The following is a 17,187-nucleotide window of genomic DNA, read 5'->3' as shown; positions in this document are numbered from 1 at the left end:
TGTGAAGGACAAAGCCTTCATCCACTCACTTAAAAGGAACACTTCATTTCTGTGTATTTTGCGTATCTGCATACTTCACTCTGAATTTCAAAGCTTCATGAACGTGGCTCTGGTCGACACTGATGCAGAGCCCCTGGCTTACATGTGACCAAGACCTTGAACGCAGCAGGGTCTTTTCATAACTGAAGAGAAGAGAACTCAGCCTGCATGTAGTCATACAAATTCACCAAAAAGGGGAAAATCACATCAGACACAGATGGGATGATAAAAGTTCCAAGTGTATCTGCAGTGCTGTCACTGTGTTGCTTCAGCACTCTCATTTTGTCACTGTAATGCTCTCAGATGTAGCAACCTTTGTAGAACTGAGTGCTGAAGGTGTACAAAAGAGAGGAGATAAGAGACACAAACACATGAGAAGAATGGAACAAAGTTCAGCAGAAAGGAACATTTTCTTTCCAAAAGCGAATGAAATCCAAAATAAATGAAACATGGGTTTTAGTGCAGCTTTACATGATTATTCAAATAGCCAACAGTGCTGTATACATGGACTTGTATGTTAAAAGCCCATGCTGTTATTTTCAGATTTAACTCAACTCCATATCCAAATATCTATGTGCATTTCAGGGTTGAGTTTTCATACTCCTTTTCTAGGTCTCATTGACACAAACAAGTATGCATTGCATCTGCAGGTGCTTTCTGGGTCCCACCAGTGCTTCGTCACCATTTGCTCAACATTCGGATAATGAAGCAGAACAGCACACACTCCCTCCTTTGTTACTGTAGCTCCACATTGAACCATATCACACGGCACTGTAAACACACAACACAAAAATACTAACTATTTAGATAAATACAGAACTTACAACACAGGTCATCTTAGAAGGGTAATTATTCTGACTGCTTAGTGCATATTGTTTGACTGCTCCTTGTTTGCTGAATAGAAATAGCACAATCCTTCAGCATGTCTTTGATTCCTACACCTATTCTTGTGTCTTACTGCAATTACTATTGCCATTGTATAGGAAAGTCGTCTCACAAAAGCCTACCTTTTATAGGCCACTGAAAATTAACAGCTGCCCTGAGGAAGCGGATAATTTAAATGTAAAAATTAACCCACACAAATTGCATGTGCCTTAGTACATCTAGCCCTGTGTTGTTCTCCTAAATAATATGATTATTTTTATATCCAGATAATTTGAGGCAATTTAGGGTTTAATGTCTGTCTTTGTAGCAACAACGTGTCGTCAAATCACAGCTTCACTGCACATCAATGTTTGTTCTTACACTCTTTGTCTTTGCGTATGTTTATATTGAACAGCCAAGGAGCACATGGTGTGTGACCCACTGTGTTCAGACGCAGGGTGTTGGGGCCCTGGCCCAGACCAGTGCCTGTCCTGTAGATACTTCAGCCGTGGACGAACCTGTGTGGATACCTGCAATCTTTATGAGGGGTGAGCTATTTGTGGGCAAATGCACCTACACTCAGACACATCAACACAATACAATGTTAAAATACTGTGGCTCACCTTGACTTGATACCAGAAGTCCTATATATCACTTTTATTGTCTCAAAAAAAGAATAAAGTACAGGGAAACTATCAACTCCCAATCCTATAATACATCATTTATATCTTCAATACTTGACAGGATGCCACCTTTTTCCTCATCCTCTGCTAACTGCAACTGGCAGATCAGGATTGTGGCTACAATAAAAAGCAAAAAAATTCACCAGAATAGAAAAATCCTCAGAAACAAGATTCAGAAAAATACCATTAATGACATAAAATTTCATAGCCAAACTGCAGTCTCATCTCGTTTTCTCTCCATTATCTTAGTAGAGGACACCTCTGTGAACATCCAACAGCCCACTGTTAAGCAAACCAGAGAAAAACACAGATATAAGTGTAAACAGCCTGACTCTCATTTCTGCCACCATTTTGTTCTTTCTGCCAGATAAATCACCACAAGAACAATCTGCAGGGCAAGCATGCATAGAAGCACAGATCATGACAAACAAAGCCCTGTTTTGCAACTATTATCCACAATACCCCATGTTATTTTGGTATTTTCTGATAGCCCTTCAGTCAGCCTGGAGCACGTCGTATTGTCATTTTTGTCTCAGTATTGAGCAGTCCGCTGATCATGTTATCTACCCATTCTGCTTTTGAAGCTTTTATTAACTGTGTGGTGTAAGGGTCAATTTCATTTAAACTACCGGTTTGGCAGCAGTGGTTATGCCAGTGAGGGAAGACAAAGTGAAATGGCATCCCCCAGCTTCTGATTGGTTGAACACACCTGATCCAGGTAATGAGCAGTGGTAGTGCAGGAATAACCAATGGTTTATGCTATCAGTTTGGCAGCATCACCATGACAAAAAAATAAGCATTTATTTATTACCAATGACATAATGTAGAAACACAAAGTTAGTAAGATTGTCACTGAGACAGATGGACAAGATGGACAACTTAAACGTTCCTGCTAAATTTTACCAATACGTCCCTGTCTTACTGTAAAACAGACTTGAAAAATCCTGAAACTGCATTTTAAGTTGCTACTTACTGTCCTCCTTTTAGGGAAATACCCTCTGACTGCCTGAGCAGCATAATATATGACCAGTCACAGGCCTTGGAGACATACATCTGCAGCAATAGAAAGTGTCTGTCAAATATTTATGATTATCAAGTGGCTCTTTCAGTGACTGACATGGTTGAAGCAATTAAAACAGTAAATCACTGGAATCTTCACAGCCTGGACTAGTGCAGAGAAATAAGGCAATTGGTTTTAAAGGCTCAACTCATTGGAAATGGGCCTGTTTGTTTTTTGTTATTTCAAATAAGATTGGTTTACACTCCGATGTTCCAACATCCACATCAAAAAAAACAAAACAAAAAGGCAAATTGTGCCCACTTTTCATTGTTCAATATTAAAATAAAGCTTTAACAAAACATCTATAACTATACAACTATAAAAATATGAAAACATAAGAAACAAAATTATGGAACATTATACAGTATGTACTGTAAGTTGTGTCTGTTGCCCCAGAGTATAGTGGCCCTGTTTTCCCTTTATTGGTCTTTATAGTATCCAACACACAAAAAAACATTGTCTGACATCATCAGAGATTGTTTTGTAAATTCAGTAATGCACCTCATCATTTTACTTGCATATTCCAATATAGAGGTGCAGCAAAGAAACTGATTCCTATACAAAGTATTTGATAGAAACCCTTGTGAAACATCCCTGATGAGTTTTAGGAGAATAAAGCTGTAGGAATGTGTTGCAGAGATCAAATGCTAGACAAATATTTATGCATCTTAGCTGATCCTTTTGAGGTATGAACATAAATGATAGAATTTTTCTAAATAACCCTCTATTATTTGAAGACCCACTGCACAATCTACTCATCCAAAGTTAAATTTCAGTTCAAGAACAGCCCAAGGCTCTTTCTTACAGCGTTCAACTTCACCTGCATTTTCCTTTTTACAGCTTGAGGGTGAAGAGAACAATTTAAGACATGGTGGTAGCTCTCAGTTTAAAAGGCACCCCTGCCAAGTGTCAAAACAATAGGGGTCCCTTCACTTTACGAAGTATAGCTTGATGCTCTTCACCTCATAATGGAAGGTGAAGAGACCCACTCCCCAGTGAATTTTAGTAATAACATTTTAGATATTTTGCAGCTTGAGCAAATGAAAAATTGGTGGCGACACTGAAAGGAATAAGGAGAACTGGAAGATGCTGTTAGGGCAGGGGGGCTAGGCGTGTCACTGCGTGTCACAGTCACTGCTTGCGCACGGGGCCACGCCCTGCCTACCTGTTCACCTGCACATCAGCACCACGCACACCGTCATCAGTCACCAGCACAACTGGCACTTCAGCCACCAAACAGAGATGCACTGAATGAGTCTCCAAACTCTTTGCTCTTTTAGCTTAGTCAAATGTGTGTTTTGTGGGTCATATTTTAAATATTTCAGTGTGAGTGTGTGTGCTATTGTTTTTGTTTGTTTGTTTTGTTTTTGTTTTGTATCAGTCCAATCAAAACCACAAGTTTTTGTTGCAGCACTTCTATTCCAGTGTGAAGAACTAACTTTGTTTCTGTTGTGCATAACAAAAACTCAGAGAGACGTTCTTGATGACAAGGTTGAACTTACACTACCAGCTAAAGCGCAGAGGTGTGCGTTTATATTTTTTTGTGATTTCTGTGCTGAAACTGTAACTAGGGTAAGTTTTGTACTACAGTTTGTGTGAATTTTGCTTCAGCATGACAAAAGACTGAAAATGTCTCTAAGTTACAGAAAAATATTTTACTGTGTATTTGATTATCTCAAATATGCAGTTTTACTTATTCATGTGGACATACAGGTCTTGCAGTACAGATTATACATGAATGGGATTTAAAATCAGTGGAGGGGTTTTTTTTTTTTCAACAGATTCATATGAAAATTCATTAAATACTGCAAGTACATTTCTAAGATTTTGTCCTACACCAGGCAGAAAATACAAGAAAGCAGAACACAGCAGAACATCTTGTAATAGCCCGCAAGTCTTCAGCATCAGTATCTTCCAGCTACAGTGCAGCCTTTATTATTTCAACCAGCACACACCCAGACAAAAGCTTACCTCCCCTGCCTCTTGGAAGGTTCTCTGAAGGCCAGAAGAAGCATAATTAATACTAATTTGATTTAGATCCCACTGGGCCAACAACATTTTTTTCTATTGCTCAGATTGAACATGCTTTTTTTTTTCTCACTGACCAAAAGAGAAGTGCCCAAAAGTCATTCTCCTTGTCCTGAAGTGACAAAGGCAAAGTGCCAGTTCAGTCACACTGTTTTATTTAATGACTTTTGGAGGCCACTCTGGTGTTCTACTGTTATGAGGAGATTGTACAAATTGAATAACAAGGCACTTAATTTAATTGATTTTTGAAAATATTGCATCCCTTGCAGGTGCTGTACCATTCTGCTGTGTTCAGCTCTGTGTGTCTATGTGTGTGTCTGTGTGGGCAATGTTTAAAAAGGATCATTCACAAACTTGTGTTCAGCAGTAACAAAGCCCCTAAAGAAGTTTAAAGTTTTTTAGTAGGTGATTCCACCAGATTTGTAGAGTTATTCTGTCTGTGATGAAAATGTCTCTTTCCTGATTGTGACATTCATAACGGAAAGCATGATACCATAACAGTACTCTGTCCAAGTATGTTGTTGTTTTTCATTTGTTTTTAAATGACATGGTGCCACTTTTTTATGGTAGTAGTAGATTTTATGCTCTGTTTCTTTTCACCTGAAATTTTCAAATAGAAAATAATTCCTCAAAAACATGTTTTCTTGCAGATTTTACTTTCATTCATTTTTATGTTACTTTTTATAACAGCCACAATAGTTGAAATCAAAAAATCTCTGACATTTGAAGCATTGGAAACTGTGACAAAATAGTATGAGTCCAAGTGTGTAATCACCTCATGGAACACTACAGTTTTCTTTCTTTTTTTTTTTTTTTTAGTAGAAATAAGGGGTTACTGTGATAAAGAGGTGGTTTTACACTGCTCTTAGATTTCCAGCCAAACATGACACTAGAATAAAGGACAAAAACAACCATTTGAGTTAATTTATTTAATTCTTTTATGTGATTGTCTTAATTAGGACAGCTTTATTTCAATTCAATTCAGTTTTATTTGTATAGCGCCAAATCACAATTCGATCATCTTAAGCCACTTTACAAAAAAGAAAAAATCCAAGAAATCCCTTATGAGCAAGCACTTGGCAACAGTGGAGAGGAAAAACTCCCTTTAATGGAAAAAAAAAACCTCCAGCAGAACCAGGCTCAGTTTGGGCGGTCACTGCCTCGACTGGTTGGTGTGAGTGGATAGAGGAGAGAGAAAAGAACAGCAACAATAAACAATAAATAGACACTGCAGGTTGGTGGGGCCAATATCTGCACATCAGCAATAGAAAGCTCCAGGACCAGGGACACCTGCAGAAGGTACAGAGAGAGAGAGAGAGAGAGAGAGAGAGAGGGAGAAAGAGAAAGAGCACAAAGTTAGTGACATTCAGTGGTGGAATATACATGTGAGGGGGGAGGAGAGGGGAAGGGAGGGGAGGGTTAGGGTAAGGGAGCTCAGTGCACCGATGGAAAGTCCTCAGGCAGTCTAGGCCTATAGCAGCATAACAAATGGATGGTTCAGGGTTACGTGAACCAGTCCTAACTATAAACTTTGTCAAAAAGGAAGGTTTTAAGTCTAGCCTTAAAAGTACAGAGAGTGTCTGCGTCCTGAACCCAGACTGGAAGCTGATTCCACAGGAGAGGAGCTTGACAGCTAAAGGCTCTGCCTCCCATTCTACTTTTGGAAACTCTCGGAACCACAAGTAGACCTGCACTCTGAGAACCAAGTGCTCTATTGGGATAATATGGTACTATAAGGTCTTTAAGGTATGAAGGAGCTTGATCATGAAGGGATTTGTATATGAGGAGCGGGATTTTAAATTCTTTTCTGGATTTTACAGGGAGCCAATGAAGAGAAGCTAGTATAGGAGAAATATGATCTCTCGTGCCTAGTTCCTGTCAGGACTTTGGCTGCAGCATTTTGAATTAACTAGAGGCTTTTTATGGAGATACTGGGACATCCAGATAGTAATGAGTTACAGTAATCTAGCCTTGAGGTAACAAATACAAATACATGGACTGTTTTTTCTGCATCATTTTGAGACAGGATGCTCCTAATTTTGGCAATATTTCGTAAGTGAAAGAAGGCAGTTCTAGAGATTTGTTTTATGTGTGAGTTAAAGGGCATGTCCTGGACAAAAATGACTCCAAGGTTTTTCACAGTAGTGGTGGAGGCCAGGGCTATGCCATCTAAATTAGCTATATTGTTAGAAAAGCTGTTTCTGAGGTTTTTAGGCCCAAATACAATACAATAACTTCTGTTTTCCCTGAGTTTAAAAGTAGAAGGTTACTGGTCATCCAGGCCTTCATGTCCTTTAGACAAGCCTGAAGTCTGGCTAACTAATTTGTGTTATCAGGTTTCATAGATAGGTTTCAAAGATAAAGCTAACTGTCATCTGCATAGCAGTGGTAATTAATAGAGTGCTACCTAATAACATTGCCTAAAGGAAGCATGTATAAGCTGAACAGAATCCGTCCTAGCACAGAACCTTGTGGAACTCCATAACTAACTTTTGTGCACATGGAAGGTTCATCATGGACATGAACAAATTGGAATCTGTCCGATAAATAAAATTGGAACCATTTTAACGCTGTTCCTTTGATTCCAGTCACATGCTCTGGTCTCTGTAATAAGATGCTGTGGTCAATACTGTCAAATGCAGCACTAAGGTCTAGCAGTTCTGTTTCTGTACTATGATGTGTTCTAAATCCTGATTGAAAATCTTCAAATAGTTCATTTCTGTGTAAGTGGTTTGATAGCTGTTTAGCAACAGCTTTTTCAAGGACTTTTCAAGTATTTAAGATTAACATATAGAATGATTTGAGTACATTGAATAGAGGTGATTTGTCACCTTAGACTGGGTTGCTCAGCTTTTTAATGTCCGTATTAAAGTATAGACAACTCACTCCAAAAAGTACATCCTATTGAAAGGGCTACAACCAACAAGTAATGCAAGCTTTTATTTTCTATGAGCCATCTTGTTGTTGTGTCTCACAAGTATTGTTTTGTTCCCCCTCTTATCTTTTAAGCCTATATCTTGCTGTATTCCCCACTCATCTTAATCCCACCCTCCGTCCCTTTTTTCCCTTTCTCTCAGGGATATTCGAGAGTATGCCAATGGGTCAGTGTGTGTGGAGTGTGATGCCCAGTGTGAGCGAGCTGACGATGACTCTTTAACCTGCCATGGTCCGGTAAGCTTGCTCCTATAGACAACATTAGTGAGGCAGACTGTAGCTGTGATGTCAGTCACATATTATGTGTGTTTGTAATACATACAGAGAAGAGGGCTGTTGTTTGAGCAGTTTGTTTGTGTTTGTTTTTATCTGGTTATTAAAGAGCAATGTCATTCAGCATAAAAACCAATACACATGGTGGCATTATTCCACCATTGAAATATGAATTGCACTTTGAAGCCACAGATCCAACAGTAACCAGAGTTTTAAGGCCAACATATATTCACTTTGCAAAACAAGATTTCTGTTTAAAAGCAGTGGCAATCTCTGCATTATTTAAGGCTGTGTTTAAACAATCGCCAACACACCCCTTGAAAACCCATAAAAACCCATACAAAGACTAAAACAAACAGTGAATTGGGAACTAAAAGCAGATTCCTCTTAAAGAGTTAAATTATTTTGTGCTGCCACGCTCCCCCACCTCTACCCCCACCATAACCACAACCACCACCAAAAAAAACAAACATTCCCTTTAGTCACTTTAGACCATGATTAATTATTGTATTAACGATAAAAGTGTGACTTTCAGCTTGGCTATTGATCATGTCTCATATTCTGGCTCAAAGGTAAAATTGACTGTTGCAGCTCAGGTCAACACTACTTTGGAGTATGATTGTGCGTGTGGATAATTCTGATTTTATTTAATGTAATCCATCAACATTTCATTCAGGAACAACAGTTCTGGAGCCAGTCCAAGCTGACACTGGACGGGGGACGGGGGGGGGTGTACACTGGACAGTCATTACAAAAATGCCAAAGTAAAAAAACCAAAAAATCTCTGACCTTCATTTCTGTTTGCCACTTGTAAACACTACACCCACAGCCACATGAGGCCCCTGACCCTCCGCTTTCTCTTAAAATCTTATCTTGCTGGTTGATAGAGAGGGATTATTTGTGACAGATACAAGCCAGAGGGGCCATGTGCAGTCTTTTGTGTCCAATCACACCCTGTCACATCTACAACTACTGTAATGTTTGTGTGTAAGCATGGGAAGCAAAGGCCAACATTAGTACATCTGTGGTTGTTGGCTCGATCGGAGTGCATGTGTTGTTGGAGATTTGCTGGTTTGATTATCTTTGCTGTCCGCTTGATACCTTACAGCCTTGCACTTGGCTTTCTTAGACAAGTGATGGGAAGGCCTATATATAGAATAAAACAATACAGAGACCTGTAGCTTGCTTCTAGCAAAAAATGATTTAAAAACTTAAACAAGCAGCCTTAATAACCTTATAATATATTCTGTAAATATGTAAATGCATCAACTAGTTCATTTGAATTAATGCAAAAGCAATAGAGGCTAGGTTTACAACTTCATTATCTTGTCTGGTCTTTGACTATAGAGAGGATCCTTAATTACATAAACAGTCCTATGGATTATATATAAGTATATATATACATGACTTTTCATCAACTGATGCAGTGTGTACCTATTTTGGTACACACTTTGGTCGTCTTTGCACCCAATAGCAATTGAACTTGCATATACACACCCACCAATAGCCATGGGTGGGAAGACACTCATAAAAACAAAGTGCTGGGCTCAATGTTAACGCCAGTGAGAGTAGCGAGACTTTCAATTTGCATAATTATACTGGGCATTAGTTTGTATAGACTCATAAAGTCATATATACTCATGAATGCTTGCAAGCCATTGAATGATTGTATGGGCTTGCAGACCATACTTCAGGTTACGTAAAAATAAGCGCTCATAAGCATTCACCACTTGCCTAAGTTTAGTTATCTGCAATTAGTATCATCTACCTTGATGTCCTCTATTTAATGGGTGGGGGTGCGGGAGGGTTATTACTCATGTTGTGGGGACACAAATCTGTTTACACCGTCACATTTTGGGGTCTCAGTATCCTCATATGGACAAAAAGCAAGACCCAAAAACCAAATGTGACAACTTGGTTTAAGTTTAGGGTAAAGTTAAGATAAGGGTTAGGATTTGGTAAGTAATGGTTAATAGTGATATGGTTAAGGTAAGGTAAGTGTCCATGCAGTAACTATAAGTCAGTGTAAAGACTCCTGAAATGATGGAAACAAAACTGTGTCTGTGTGTTCTATGCACTGGTTACATCATACCTTATTTGTCATTTATGCAATATATCTTGACATTATGCACATCTGTAAATGCTTTTTGTGTGAAATTTAGACATTCATGTAAGTGGTATACGTGATTTGAATGTGTGGTTCTTGATTTGATTTCCACTCTCTGCGTTTATGTAAAGTACGTGTGTATTGGTGTTGTTTGTTAATGAGATGTTCTTTGGGCCTGTTGATGATACGAAGCCTGTCTTGGAGAGCTCTTTGCTGCTCCTCCTCTCCTCCCCTACTTCCTCCCTTGCCTATATTAGCTCCATAAATCCTGTTCTAGGCGGATTGTTATGGTCATTGTGTGTGCTGTGAGCGATGGTTATTATCTGCCTGCTCCGCTCACACTGCTTTATGCGTCTCGTCTGCTTTCTCCCTCCCATACCTCTTTCTCTCTCTCTGTACACACTATATCTCACTCGCTCTCACTGAATCTCTCCCCTGCTCTGTTATGCTGCATCTATGTCCAGTCTCTCTCCTTCACTTTCCCTTATTACTCTACACTACTTATTTTTCTGCTTTTCTCATCTCTCCTTACCACTTCCACTTTCTGTCTTTAGCTTCCTGTTATTTCTCTTTCGATGCTACACAGTTCCAAGTACAACAATTTAATCTACTGTGTGCAGCTGCTAAGAAAGCTGAACTAGACAGGTTGTTAATGTAAAAATAAACCCATCAGTCTGTCTTCTTTACAGACTGAGGCTGTAACATATTCCTACATTTGTGACCCTACAGATTTGTCCTTTATACCTGACTGCATGGTGTCAGGTATAGCCACAGCGTACCCTCTCTACACACAGAAAAGTCAAAACTTAAGAGTAAAAATTGTAACCTACTATTGATAGCTCTACACTAGTGACGCAATGTTCACACTCAGGATTAGTCATAAATGACTCATGCAACTAGTCTTTATATTTCTAAGAAAATACTAAATTTTGCCATTTAAGTGCCTTTGCAAATGACACCTTAACACTTTTCTGATGCTTATTCATAAATTTTATATATACAATTTATTCAGATTATGCATCTGATAAAACAATGTTTTTTTTTTTTACTAACTTTCTATAGGGCCCAGAACACTGTGTGAAATGCCTTCATTTCAAGGATGGTCCAAATTGTGTGGAAAAGTGTCCTGATGGCCTGCAGGGTGCCAACAGCTTCATCTTCAAGTATGCCGAAGCCAACAATGAATGCCACCCCTGCCATGCCAACTGCACCCAGGGGTAAGTACAGCCAGGACCAAGACTGGTCAGAGGTGTGTTTTTTTTTATTTTTTTTTTATCACTATAAATGTATTTGGTTTACATGTGAAGTGTAGACTAGCTATAAAGCACAATCCAGTACAAACTCACAAGATGTCCCTTATACTATACACAACCTGTAAAAATAAAATTATGATCCAGCATCTTTCAAAATAAGGTGAACAGAAGCAGAAAATGAGAGAGGAGACAAAAAGAATGAAAATAAAACCTTAGGATAATACCCTGCTCCGCTGCTCACTAGCTACTGATTGCTCAGTGTAATATTCAACAAGGGCTGGTAAGATATCACTTTGTATTTAACTCCAAAGGGAGTCTATGTCATTTCCTTGTGTGTTATGTCTCCACTACTGAGTGACAGCTTCCAGCTCCCTCGAGCATAACAATGTAGTTGTAAATGGAAAACACCAGGCTGACACTTTGTCACAGGTACAGCTTCATAAGCAGGTCTGTGTCTCAAAAAAAAAAAAAAAAGAAAGAAAGAAAGAGAAAAAACAAGCTGAGAGAGTGAAAGGGGAGTGAAGGAGAGGGAAACTAAAATTCTTCACTTCTGAACAATAAAATTTAAGTCTGTCAGTCTTGGCGTTTGATGGCAGTAGCGCACAATGCCCATGAAACATTAGAAAGACCAACAGAGAAGAAGTCATGGTGCTTCACCGGTTTATTTGCATTTTGTCCAAAAACATTGTAGCTTTGTCATCTGTAACACTGAAATGGAACAGAGATCTAGTTGGTACTGAAGAAGATCTAGGTTTGCCCATAGGCATCAGGAAAACTGTGCATTTGTTAATTCTATTGTTTGGTGCTATGTATGGCTTTAAAGCAGCAGCATTCGCGTGTCCTTAAGCTTAAAGGTAGAGTTGACTATCAAAAGCCATCTTGCCCTCAGTGTCCTGTTGTTTTATGCATGTTAAACTTTCAGCAAAGAAGACAGGGGAAGACAGGAGAAAATAATGTAAAATAAGAAATGGTCTCAGATTTATTGTTAAGCACCAACTTTCTTCAAAATATTTCACAGTAAAATGAATGAATACACATTTCAAGACAGATTCCCTTTTTTCTTGTGATTAACTATAGAAGGTTAATCACAGGATAACACGGCCAGATCAAAACACCCTGGACACAATACAATTGCAAATAACTAATTAATTGGGTTTTTTTTTCAATGTAATGTATAGTTTAGTAAATTTATCATCCAACTGCACAGTAAATGATCATTAAATTTGAAACTTATTATAAATGGATTTATATTACTGATGTGAAAGCTACCAAAGATTAGTGCTGTAATGCAGTGCGGCTGCATTTATGACCTCTGTGACTATAAGATTATTTCCCCTTTATTATTAAAATTTATATTAAACTACTTGGGTTGCATTATTGAACCAGCAAAGTAGCAAAAGGCACTGTAGAAAAGAAAAATTTTACTTTACTTGTTACTTTACTTATGATATGGGTTCAGTTTTTTTTTTATTATTATTATTAACAATGGAGACTACTCTCCCAGTCTCTTTCACATGATTTGAAGTGCTAGAGTACTGTAGGTGTAGTCACACCTGTGTGTGTGATTCATTGACTAACTGCCTCATTCTATACCTGCATGTTGTTTAAATCGGTTGACAAGTGGACAAAGTAGTCATTGCTGTAGGTTTTGTGTAAAGCATGTCTAACATTTGTTGTGCCAGTAATAGGACCACAAGATGAACACAGATGATAGGTGCATAAGGGTTTTGATTCTATTAGTTATTGTTCTGCTGAGCTTACTTCAGGGCCTCATCGTTTTCACATATATGTCAAACTGAAAATATTTGTGTTTGTTGTTTAACTTTGTGCTTGTACTGTATTGTTTACCAAGGTGCATTGGACCAAGACTACAAGACTGTATTGGCTGGATGGACAGGTACAGAATACTTTATACAACACACACACACACACACACACACATACAAACAAACAAACACACACAGAGCAAGCAAAGTCTCTGATTAATGGCTAGCTCTAAGGCCCAAAGTCCCAGTGAGTGTCCTTAAAACCTCTTAGTGTGGGCATGCTTGTGTGCATTTCTGTGTTTGTGTGTATGTGTGTGTGTTCAAGCAATTTACCTGGTTCTTGATAAATTGATAGTGCTTTAGCTTTTTGTTCTGAGGCTGCTTGAAAGAAAAGGGAACAAAATGCTGTTAACGGTTTACAGCAAATGGATTCAAGATTTCTTAAGAGAAGCAGTTTGGCATCAGGTGATGCTGAGAATTGCTGAGTAGTATTGGGAGGATCATTAAAAAATAAGACTGATAGACAAAGTAAACACTCAACACTACAACACTGAATTCAAAAAGAACAGAGTCTGGCAGAAAAGGACAGGATGATGCATTGGTAAATAATAATATGTAACTTTTAACCAAGACTGTCAAACAGAAAAATGGAAATATATTTAGATTGTCTTGCAGTGTAACCTCAAAAGGACATGCAGACACATAGACAAACTCATAAACATTTTAAGTACTTCTCAATATTCAGAATCCTGATCCTTTTATGAAAGAAGTGGATATTGAAGGAGATCATTTGGAGAAAAAAAATCATGCCTTTAAGAGAGTATCTACAGTATTTCCTCAGAAACAGGTTTGAGGACACTGCCCACAGCATGAAGGAGAATTGCAGCAGTTGTGGGAATGTACTGCAGCTATCAGTTGACCTGTTGAACAGATCAGGCCTTATCAGATCTCTGATAGCTGTGGCGAGGATTCAGCAGTAGATTCCCAGCTAACCCCAGGCTGAGCTGCCTGCTCAGACTTGTCACACACCTTGCGTATCTGTTACCTATTGGATGTATTGACTTGTGAGCACAAATGATAGTGGCTTATCAGAAACAGATGATTACACTAAGCTTTTAAAGGCCATTGTTCCACCTGGAATTAACGTACATGTTCTGTGGGGATTGTGTGCATGTCTGCTTAAGATGGATTTAACCACTTTCTGTCAGTTACTCATGTACTTTTTAGTCTGATAAATCTAACAATACCTCAACAGTTACTTTCCCATTTGAGAGAATTCATTTCATTTAATGCAACATTTCCCCTGATTGGCTCCTCATACTTGATTAATTATTTAATATTATATTTTGATGGTGTTTCAGTGGTGGAGAAGCATTGTATTTAATGTGATCAAATGCATCACTGACCATGTTGTATGGTATGTTTTGAGTGCATTTATAGTTATGTGCTGAACTGATTGTTGCTCTCTGGCTTACCAGTGACACTGCTAATCATCACCATGAATAGGTTTTGGAGATGATGTGTTCATTTGTACTGTAAAACATTTGCAGATGGCTTAACTTTGCAGAGATGTAAATTACTGTCTGTGATATATTTTGGCAACTAACAAGCTTTGAACACATAAATCCACTCTTCCAAAATGGACTTTCTAGATTGTATTTCTGTGTCCCTTTTTGGGGGCCGCATCCTTCGAAGGCTGCATTTGAAGGCCGATTGCATCACAGTGTCGCAACAAGGCTGTCTCATTTCGAAGGCTCCTTCAAATGCAGCCTTCTTTCCCTGGGAAATTAAGGCTTCATCTGTCGTATTTTTCACAGCTGTAGCGAATTTAAATATATACATGTATTGAACATGAAGGTTTATTAAGGCTAGTTTATGAATTATGAATATCATAAACCATCTTAATAATTTGGGGCACCAGGTCCTTTTTTTGACGGATCAACCAGTCAATTAATTAATCATACAGAATATCAGTCTACAATCTGAGGGAGAGTTCTACCGATTCAGTGATGTATTTACTGTGTGAAATAACATTAATGATACCAGTGACAGTTGTCTTTTTAAGATTTATTCAGCTATTTACAATATTTACACTTGGGGAAATGGAGGGAGAAATGATCAGAGAAATTAGCTGAATTAACGAATGAAACATTATAACAGCAGGTTGTTTGCAGTGGTGGAAAAGAAATCTTGAAATTCACTTTTGTTCTGTGTTTGAGTCTGAGGTCTTCAGTTCGGTTCTTGTTCGTTTTCTTTTTTTCTCAGTTCGGGTGTGTCTGTCTGTAATACGTTTTTTTATCTTGCCGCATTGGTCGGGGGAATTCATCTGGTTCGTCCTTCATTGTGCATAACATGATGTCCAGGAAGTGCTCCATATTTGGATTCAGTCTCCTGACTGTGATGGGAAGTCTCACTAATCTCTGTGAATCAAGAGATTACCCTATTCTTTAAGTGTTGTAAGTTTTGAGACTGTTTTTCTAAGATGGGAACATAATTTCTTTTTCCACCCAGCAAAGTTTAAACACATGACAAACCTAAGAACTAATCAGAGTCAGTCAGAATAGTTCAGCAAAAACATAAATGAAATCAATAAAACTTCATAGTTATATAGAGATTAAATACTAGCAGGAATAACAGATAAACAATAGCACAGCTTCTATATCACACCGTAGTCTGACAATGATGCTCTGTAGGTCTGGTCAGACATGTTACAATTTTATCAACTAAAGCAGGAATATAAGAACAGGATATGAAGACCAGTTCATAAGTCACTGTATAGGTTTCAGGTCCTGCCTGAAAAGGGAATAGTCTTAAGGTATTTATGGCAGGAGGTGACCAGGGGGAGTCTGTTCGTTAAGAGGGGTCCTCTTTGTTAGGGCCGTTGGCCTGCTTTTTGTCAAAAAGGGAGTCTTGACATTTTAGTATTTGTACCATCTCCGGTTGTTTATCTTAGTGGGTCACAGAGTTTCATAGTCATAAATTGTCAGAGGATATCACTCCTGCCTCACTCAGGAATGTGATCATATTCTCCTGCCTTTGGTTCGCTACATAGTGTAACATATCCCAACATTTGATGCAATTTCATGTCACATCATCTTATTTTAAAACATTTTATTGTCATAGTGAAATTACAATTATACAACTTAGCTAAGATATTTTACCTTGGTATGATCCTCTCTTGCCCCAAGATACATCGCTTGCTGATGCTGGCAGTGAAGCATCTGATTTTCTACCAAAAAAAAATAAATCAAAATTTCTGGCTCCATCATTGGTGATTATGGTCATTAGTGTCCAGCAGCAGCTGTCTCGGTTGCTAGGTGACAGAAGTGGAGCTTCGTGACTCAGCAGTCTGCGTCTTTGTAGACCAAATCCTTTAAGTCATTCAGCCCATGAATGGTGACACAGCTATTGTGTCACATCCCAGCCCCACTAATGCTGCCCCTTGTGGTGATTCTGAGCAATGCAAATGTCTATTAAAAGGCTTCATAGTAATTGTCAATACAATCATATCTTCAGTAAACTATTATAGGCCAAGCAGCCTGCCATACCTTTTTATAGGCGTACCCTCACTGTGAACTGCAGCCTTTTTCCCCACTAAATGAGGGCAGAGCCTGAATATGCATTGGCCAAATTAGGCTCTTTTCATTACAGCAAAAAAAAATGCTCTTCCTGCTCATTTCTGCAGCATCTCTGTAGACAGTTTGGAAAGCATATCAGGAAAAGTATTGAAACTTGATTTTAAATGACTGGTGTGAATGACTGGACTGCTGGTGCTAAGACTTTGATGGTTATTTCCATGTTTTTGATCTCAGATGCAGTTTCAATGAGGGGGCATGGAGATATATTAGTTACCAGATGAAGCTGATGTAGGTGAAGAGGTTTCTAAGGATTGCCCACATTCTGTCTTCACTATCTACGCATTTTCCTCTTTTTTTTCTCCCCACCTTCACTTTCTTGTCTTCAGAACTCCTCTAATCGCAGCAGGTGTGATTGGAGGCCTCTTCATGGTGGTGATCATGGTGCTGAGCGTAGCGGTGTCTGTGCGCCGAAAGAACATCAAGAAGAAGAGAGCCCTTCGTCGCTTCCTGGAGACAGAGGTGAGTGCGGAAAGAAATGAAAAACAGACCAAGATATGTGAGAAATTCCAGTGTGTAGGTAATGTTGGCAGGTGACTGAGCAT

At 38.6% G+C, this 17,187-nt stretch overlaps 1 protein-coding gene across 1 annotated transcript in view; it reads left to right on the top strand.

Annotated features, from left to right (window-relative positions):
• erbb4b (erb-b2 receptor tyrosine kinase 4b) overlaps positions 1 to 17,187 on the top strand; it is a 267,536-nt gene that overhangs the window by 202,722 nt on the left and 47,627 nt on the right. Inside the window, exons 13-17 of the mRNA XM_026295315.1 lie at positions 1,319 to 1,451; positions 7,752 to 7,845; positions 11,051 to 11,205; positions 13,094 to 13,138; positions 16,972 to 17,104. Of these exons, the coding sequence (XP_026151100.1) occupies positions 1,319 to 1,451; positions 7,752 to 7,845; positions 11,051 to 11,205; positions 13,094 to 13,138; positions 16,972 to 17,104 (560 nt within the window). The remainder of the gene's footprint in view (positions 1 to 1,318; positions 1,452 to 7,751; positions 7,846 to 11,050; positions 11,206 to 13,093; positions 13,139 to 16,971; positions 17,105 to 17,187) is intronic.

The sequence above is a fragment of the Mastacembelus armatus genome, chromosome 21, assembly GCF_900324485.2.
Source record: "Mastacembelus armatus chromosome 21, fMasArm1.2, whole genome shotgun sequence".
NCBI classification, from domain to species: Eukaryota; Metazoa; Chordata; class Actinopteri; order Synbranchiformes; family Mastacembelidae; genus Mastacembelus; species Mastacembelus armatus.
The sequence above is the reverse complement of the archived record's forward strand: the minus strand, read 5'-3'. Positions and strand labels throughout refer to the sequence as shown.